Source organism: Patiria miniata, unplaced genomic scaffold, assembly GCF_015706575.1.
Source record: "Patiria miniata isolate m_02_andy unplaced genomic scaffold, ASM1570657v1 HiC_scaffold_9, whole genome shotgun sequence".
NCBI classification, from domain to species: domain Eukaryota; kingdom Metazoa; phylum Echinodermata; class Asteroidea; order Valvatida; family Asterinidae; genus Patiria; species Patiria miniata.
This window is the reverse complement of record NW_024037076.1, coordinates 19,857,596-19,865,909: the sequence shown is the minus strand read 5'-3', so window position 1 is coordinate 19,865,909 and position 8,314 is coordinate 19,857,596. Positions and strand designations below refer to the sequence as shown.

Below are 8,314 nucleotides of genomic sequence, written 5' to 3'. Positions count from 1 at the left end.
CCTGAGTCGTTTGTCGACCCTGGTCAAAACATTTTTATTACAGATTTGAAAAGAGCACAATCTCAGCCTTACTGCTGTGAAAACGCATGCTGATACTCTCTTTAGTTCAAAAATTATGGAAGTCGGAACACCAAGAGATGTGATGAAGTGATGTGATGAAGTGGCCCTATTTTGGCCTGTATCTCTAAATAAAAATTCCCGACAAACGACTCATGTAGCTTGATCGCATCACATATTTATTTCCTTACTAAAAACTTGTAGCTTATGTTGGATATCACAGCAACGGAGGCAAACCAAATGCAACCAACAATATCCACATGCATGCATGCAAACAAATGTAGATAGTAACAGAACTGGCCCTATACAGAAAGCAGAACTATGCCGTAAATAGCAGAAGTGCAGGTTAATGGTTTTTCAGATGACCACAAATACAGTAATGAGGCCAGTATTTTTCATAGTTATTTGATAAACTTCACATACCCTGGAGACCAAATGTCACACAGGCAACAAAAGTGTTAATTTGACCATGCATGTACATTTTGTACTATGTAGATATATGTTTAACAACTTCCAAATTGGGCATCAATAAATGCTACAGAAGTGGTTTCTCTCTACACCACTACAACACAGCTATGTCAGATTTATGAATATGTATGAAGAACTAGCACGAAGACAAACTCCAGGAAGCAGTTTCTAAAAGTATTTTCACTTGAATTCAAGTTTTTGTACCCTGGTTTCAGTGAATGTAAGGCCCCTGCCAGACGCAGTGCTACTGCCGTGTCGAAATTAATTGAAATAAGCGGCAATTGCTCGTCTACAGCACTGCAGTTGCTCTAAACGCAGAACATAATAGTCGAACCTTAATGCATCTGGAGTAATGGGCTAGGTTAGAGCAGTTCAAGCAGTTCAGTGAACTTTCAGTGCGGTCAAAATGTTCGTGCCAATTCCACTCCCCCTGATGCGGACGTGACAGAGGGTATTGTGAGCATGCGCATTCTTAAAATTCTTAACTTCGAATTGAATCAAGTTCGGCACAGCAATGATACGGCATTTAGGACAGTGCAGACAGACGGTAGCGCGGCAGCCCTGACAAACCATAGGAGGGTGCCGTTCCGAATTCAATTTGCCGATCCAAATGGTTCTAAACGCCGTGCTATAGCCGTGCCAAATTTTAAAAAGTGGAATTAATTGAGTTCCACACTGCAGTAGCACGGTGTCTAGAACGGCATGAAGCAAAAAGTAGCAGCCCGTTATCTGACTTGTCAAACCTTGTGAATTTAAGCTCCTTCAAATGGGCAAATAGTTTTGAACATCGCAATTCACCATTCTTTTATGGCCTTTATTTTAAAATCAATGATGCTCAGACATCCATGACTTCAGAGATGCAAATAAGGTATCAATAGAAAGCTAATGAACTACCCTTTAAGATGGCATCACTTTGACAGCGTTCAAGTTCATTACTTTCACAAACCAACCCATTATTTTTCGGATTGCCTTTTTTTAACACACCCTGTTTATTCTGATGTCGGCATAATTTTGTAAGGTTTACCGAAGGACGAAGTGCCACAGGCACAGATATGCTCATGAGAGTATTTGCAACAATGATGTTCCTCATAAGTTTGTAGGTGTCTGAATGTCCTGCATTTCCTGATCGGCAACTTCACCGCCGCATTCAATGTCCACAGTCAAGCTACCAAATTGTCCCTTCCCAAGCTTTCCGAGCTTAGCTGCGTCCGAGTCCTGTGTATCCATGGGCTCTACTTGATCCAGCGATCCTGTCTCGCTACCCCCTCTGGGTTTCCTGGGGGTGGATGACCGGCTCTCGTCCTCGGCCGCATACCCGTCCTGGCACAGGGACCCGGTGACGCTGTCCAGACTGTTCGCCATGTCGAAGCTACTCTTCCGATTCTCCCTCTTTACCTTATCAACGAAGGCGCTGAAGTCAAAGTTGGTAGAATTGCTCTCCGTGGGCGAGGGCAGCGCGCTGGAGGTATTGGAGGACGGGTTGCTGGTGGACCGACTGTAGAGGGAGCCGTCCGACTCCCGGCCGAAGGACAGCGGGGTTGGGAGGACGCGACGGGGGGTGAAGGTGTTCAGCTTGAAGGACTGGCGGGGCGTGAAGGTCTCCGGGGTGCGGGCTCCGTTCTGGGTGAAACTCTCCAGAAACGTGTCGATCTGCTTGAGCGACAGGTGGTTATGGAGTGTTTCCAGAGGAAGGATGGATGGTACTTGCATCTGATGGTCCAGCGGTACACCTACAATTAAACAATGGTAAATACAATTTAAAAATCAGTGCTTTCAAAGTGCTTTCAAAGAAAGTTGTTATTACTAGTTAAGGGCCATGAAGTGAATTGTTCTTAAGAACACATTTTGTGCAACTTTCTACTCCTCTTAAATGTATGAAAAATATTTGACATCCCTTTTTATCCCCTGGCTTTCAAGCCAGCCGGGGGGATATTGCGATCGCGTATTACTTCTGTGTGTCGATGTGTGCGTGAGTTTGTTTCTGCATTCAATTGGGGACGTTGAACAACAGAGGACAATAGGGTCCCCAATTCCCGAGAGGTCCCCATTTGGATTCGTGTAAAAAACATATGGGAGGTCTTCCTAAAAAGTTAAAGTACAAACAAAAGAGGGACAATAGGGGGTCCCCGGTCGCAGGCAAATATGCACTTGGTTGCGTACATGTGTGTGTGTGTTCCATTTCACTGTAAAGTTCAGTCATCAATCTCAACCAAACGTGAAAGGTGGTCTGTGGAGAGAAGGCCAACGTCAACAAAATCCTTTCCAATATGGATATTTATGGGGACTCTGGAGAGCTCAGTGCAGAATTACTAATGACCCTAGCATATGTTTGTCCGGTGTCTCACCCAGACTGTCTATTCAACCCAAACTCCCCATTCACTCAGTTGTTTTACCTTGAGCAGAAAAATGCGAGGCCCGTCTGAGCAGATCTTCTTGACTGACTACCCAGTTGGCATCGTTGGGGTTAGTGCCTTCCATACCGTGGAGGGTCGGGGCACTGTGGACCCCTAGCAATCCTCCCCTGCTACTGCTAGCCGACACCTTGGCTGAAGGGCAAGGAAGGGGAAAAAATGCCATTAATTTAAAAATCTTCCAGAGGTAATTTTTTTTGTGTTTGTGTGCGGACTTGCCATATGTGTAGAATTTCCATATTTTTTTTTTCCAAGCAAAAACCTTACTTTTTTCCTTTTATTGGGCATCTGCAACCCTCCAAAAAAAAGCTTTTAGTTTTGGGCACAAACAGATCCACTTTGCGAGCAGACTGGCTCCCGGCCTGTACATTATCGTTGCTAATTGTAAGGAAGGGAACCAGCCTACTTACGATAAGAGAATTATTGTCTGGCAGCCAATAATTCCAAATTTGTAAAGTAAAAATTCAATAACTAAACATGGGCCGATTTTTGGGGGTTAATAATGATAACTTTTGGATAGCAAGAAGAAAAGCAAGAAGAAATAAACCTTTGCAGCAAAATTTGCTTGATTTGAAATGTGTTAAAATTTTGTGAATTCGTATTACAAACACAATAACATCACAAAGTCGCATTCATAAATACCAGACAGTTTACCTATTCCTATAGATCAAGAGCCCATCACTTTAAAACCGCTATTTAAACACCGCTGTCGACAGTGCATTCTTCAAAGTTTGTGGGTTTTGAAGTTTGGGGAAAAAAATTAAGTTTGATAAAGCAAATAATTTTACATAATTTTACTTAAATTTGTCTTAGAGGAACAAAACATTAATTAAGAGACTAAAAAGTTGCAGTAAAATTTTGTCTGAACCTACCTTCTGTAGCCAGGGATTCATGCTCGCTGATGTCATTCAGCGTGTTGAAGCTAGCCCTGGACGGGGTCAACGCTGGGCCCGAGCTGGGTCGGCTTCCGTCCCTCAGCCCCAGGCCCACCTTGAGCATGTGGTGGGGCTCGGGCAGCTTGACGAAGGGCAACCTCTGGGCCGAGTCCGGCTGGTCTTCTGGTCCCGAGTCCAGGCCAACCATGGAGGACGTCGGCGTGCTGTCGTTGCCAGTCACCGAGAACATGGGTTCGTCACAGGTGACTGTGGGGTCGTCGTAAGCACTGTCAACTTCGTCGTCGTTCTCTGAGAGTTGTTCGGTGGGTGACGTGTCTCCCTGAAGGAAATGAAAGTAACGCAAACTAATACAGTAACAACAGACATCTGCTGACTCGTATTTCCACTGAAATGTTTTTTGAGATTAAAAGTAATTGAGGGCCTTATGTTTGATCCTAGCAGAAACCTTGACAAAGCTTCTGCTGGGATCGAAATATTATTGCCCTCACTTTTTTTTGGTATTTGTATATTTCAGGTCAATCCAGTCAGCAAGCAGTTCGCAGCAGTTTTGACTAACCGGGGAACTGCCAACATAGAGCTGGATAGCTCAGTTGGTAGAGCACCGGAACGGTAATCCGGAGGTCGCAGGTTCAAGCCCTGCTCCAGTCATTTTCTTTGTCCAATTTTATCACTTAATAGATTGAGAGAGATTACAGACAAGTTTCTCATGTTCGGACGCACCTTCGCTGAGCGATAGCCGCCCACCGTTGGCATGTCCGTGGCGTTGCAGCCTTTGGCCCCCGAGCTGAAGTGCAGCTCAACCCTGAAGCGCTCCTCGGACATGGGCTCCTTGGTCGGGTCCTCGTACAACATGAGAACGATCTGCGTCATGTAGTTCAGCTCCTTGACTTCTCCTATGTAGGACATGGCCCGGGCCCACTGGGCATCAGTCTCTTCCTGAGGCAAGTGAGACAATAGTGTTCCCAGTCAGAGTGCATTCGCTTGCAAAGGTGACATGTACATAGAAACAAAACATGTTTGGGGAAAAATAACTGTTTAACCCTAACCGCCCTGAATCCTTCAAAATCCTCTTTGGATGATTGATGTTACATGGCAAAAGTGCATTACTGATTTCGTAGGATGCACTTTGTCAAGGTCTTGGGCTGGACCTTGTGTTGTTTTTGCTCAGCCATGCATAAATATAGGCCAGGATTATGCTTGAAATCCTCCGTACTGCTCCAGGGTGTCACTGGCCAAGCCTCAACATACTGACAGTCACTGCCGCAGGATTTTGCAGGATTCAGGCAGTGGTCACACCTCCACAGACCATATTCAAGAGATAATGGAGGAATTTGCAGGATTGAGGCTACATGCTATTTTTCCATGAGGCCAATTGGAGGATTTTGCAGGATTGAGGCTACATCCTGGCCAAAAGGCCTAGGGAGTTAGGGTTAAGGATGTGAACGGATGGAGAAGTGTGTAGTGTACACTGTTTTTCTTTTCCATTAAAACGGCAAAGAAAAAAAGACTTACAGCTAATTTCCAACTTACGTTGCAGAGTCCGCCATATCGGAGACAGGAGAGCAGAGAGTGAATGTGGCTCTCGCTGGTGAAGTACAGCCTGGTCCGGACATGGCGGGCGGGGGACAAGACCCCCTTTGAATACTTGGGGTTCAGCCTGAACGTGGTCTCTTCCTCAAAGTTGGTGCGTTGCAGGTCGGCACGGACCTTGCGCAGCAAGGGAGTGCAGATACTGGTGCCAATCCCGAGCTTTTCTTCTTTGGTAATGCCGTACTCCTATAAAAAATTAATAAATAAATTGAAATAATATTAAAAATCTCTCAAAACATATTGGTGACCCTCCTGCATAAAAAACCAGTCACTTGGACCGATTTTTGAAAACTGGAATATTGAGCGCATTCACAAGGATATTGAATAAGCTTTCCAATGATGTATAGAATATGGGAATCGGACAAAATATGACAAGTTATATGAATTTTTTCGGGCCTTGGAAACTTTTAAAAATCCAGAAATGTGTTGTTTAAGTTTCCCAAATGAACTTCTTAAGAAATTGTTGACAACAGATTTTTAATTCTTTTTAAGTCCCTTTAATCAGAGTATTCGTACCTTTTGTTTCATTTGTAACTTTGGTAACTTGTCAAAAGAAAACATCAATAAGTTGTAAAGACCAAGGAAGATTGCCCAACGCATCATGTTAGAATATGAACCTCAGACCACCTAACTGTGGTACAATTACCGCAAACAATTGAAAACTGAACCAGTAAGAGCCCCATGGCGAAATAAGTCAGGATAAGAACCTTGGACCATGCAACTGTGGTACAATGACAACCAACAACTTACCTAGAAAGAACTCTTAGCCCGAATATGTCAGGAGTTGAACCTCAGACCACTCATTTGTGGTACAATAACAACCGACAACTGAGCCTTTAAGAGTTCTGAGACCACGATATCCGGGATGTGAACCCAGGACCACTCACCTGTGGTATGATGACATCGGCCAGCACCTGAGCATTCAGGTACAGCTCCCACATGCCCTTGAACCCCAAAGGAGTGATGAGCTTCTCGTTGTGAAGCAGATCATACTTGATGCAATCGTAGATGTCCGGGATCTTGGTGATATCAAACAGGCCAGTCTTGGTCTTGAAGTCTTTCTCTAGTTTGGCCCAGCGTCGTAACATCAGCTCCAGCGACTCGTTGCTGTACAGGATAAGTTCTGTCAAAAATGAAGTTTAGTCCCCCAAAACTTTAAAGTTCAAAGGATCACTTGATTTTTTTTCTTTTAAAGTAACAAACTTGCACAAAATCTGTTGATTTTCAGCTCTGTGGATACAGTGGAATGCCGGTATAATGAACATCGCGGGATCCACAGAAATTGTTCGTAATAGCGAGCGTTTGGTGTAGCGATTTTAAGCTTCTAGTGCTCTGGTATTCACTTTTCAATAAATAGCGCCCTTCAGAACTTCACCCTGAATGCCCTGGTAGTTACTGAAAGAGGACTTTGAACACGTTCCAACTTTTGAAGTATGTAATTATATAACAGTTTTTGAGCTTACTACCTACAGCAATGGGTGACTTTCCCCTTCCACTTCTTGGGGAAATAATAGCCACTTGTCGCTCTTCAGTTGACATTTTTCAACAAATAATGTTCGGTATGTTCAACACACACAAAAATCGGGAGCCAGGGAAGATGTTCAGTACAGTCGAGTGTTCGGTATGGTGGTGATCGGTACAGCGACGTTCCACTGTACTAGGATTCATAGGGTGTTTGGTACCATCCCTATCTTCTCATTAGGATTTTCTCATTAAATCTGTGGGTATAATTCCAGGTAACTGCAAATGTCCCTACATCCCTTTAAAGGTATAGTCCATCATTTGTAATTTGTGCATTTTGTTCGTTTGAAGCAACAAAAGTGCTCAAAATCTAAAGAAGGGTGCTGAACAACCAACCTGATGAAGTTTCAGCTCAGCTTCAGCTGTATATTTCGAGAAAAGCAACATCCTAGGATCTCGATTTCAAATCAAAAGTGGCTGAATCATGTTTTGAATTGGGCCTGAATTCAGCGTCCGAGACACGTTCTCACTGAACGACTGCAGCTACGCGATGTCGCGCACCGATCCAACGAATTATAGCAACTACGCGCGCGTGTGCGTCGTGTCAACGCTTGCGCGCGCTTAGCCGAATAAAAAAACTAACTACTAACGGAAATTTCCAACGGTGCTTCTTAAGACGCACCGTTGGAAAGGCCTTCTTTCGTTGATTTCTTCAAAATGACAGCTTGCCAGAAAGAATAATTTCACAGGGAGTTTAGTCCCCTTACTATCTTTCAACCAAGTATGTTTTTCAATAATAATTACGCCAGTTACTTTTGGGATAGCTGCAAATGATGGACTCTGGCTTTAAATTTTGCTCAGCAATATTATCTACTTAGAAGGGCCATGAAACTGGGCCCTTACACCGTTTAACTTTATACCGCGGTATTTTGGGAGAATTTACCTTCCTGGGAGGGCTTGTCATCAATGCAGCTGCGCACCATGTGAGTCAGCTCCTTGATGAGGCTGTAGATCTTCTCGCACATTTCTGTGGGGTTCTGGATGCGTGACAGCGAGTAGTGAATGGACTTGCTGCCCGTTGGTGCAAGCTGGAAACACAAATAGGGGGAGGGGAGGAACGAGTAGACTTATTCATAAGAATAGATCATTAACCTACAACGGATAACGCTAGACAATGAAGCAAATTTGAGAGGAGACACTAGCTTGACTAAACACAGCAAAAAAGAAAGTCCACACTCATTGGAGTGGTCATAATTTTGAATCTGATCGTCTTATGATAACGTCGTTTACATGTTTATAGACCTTTGGGGAATGTTGTTAGCTACATTCTGAATGTGCACAAGGCAATTGCATCTTTGGGTGAGCATCAGGGCCAAATTTCACGTACCGGAATGTGTAAATACAATTAAGAGAACACGATCAAAACTGGCT

General features: G+C 43.9%; 1 protein-coding gene and 1 non-coding gene across 6 annotated transcripts in view; one reads left to right on the top strand and one right to left on the bottom strand.

Annotated features, from left to right (window-relative positions):
* Window positions 1–215: 215 nt before the first annotated feature.
* LOC119720187 (inositol hexakisphosphate and diphosphoinositol-pentakisphosphate kinase 2-like) overlaps window positions 216–8,314 on the bottom strand; it is a 55,343-nt gene continuing 47,244 nt past the window's right edge. For all 5 annotated transcript variants that reach the window (XM_038189759.1, XM_038189757.1, XM_038189761.1 and 2 more), the window contains 7 exons: window positions 7,827–7,971; window positions 6,310–6,545; window positions 5,363–5,608; window positions 4,553–4,768; window positions 3,809–4,151; window positions 2,919–3,071; window positions 216–2,255 (listed from right to left, as the gene is read on the bottom strand). In XM_038189759.1, the coding sequence (XP_038045687.1) occupies window positions 1,612–2,255; window positions 2,919–3,071; window positions 3,809–4,151; window positions 4,553–4,768; window positions 5,363–5,608; window positions 6,310–6,545; window positions 7,827–7,971 (1,983 nt within the window). In that variant the 3' untranslated portion in view covers window positions 216–1,611. The remainder of the gene's footprint in view (window positions 2,256–2,918; window positions 3,072–3,808; window positions 4,152–4,552; window positions 4,769–5,362; window positions 5,609–6,309; window positions 6,546–7,826; window positions 7,972–8,314) is intronic.
* Trnat-ggu lies at window positions 4,408–4,480 on the top strand. Its single transcript has one exon. It is a non-coding gene; the product is annotated as a tRNA-Thr (tRNA).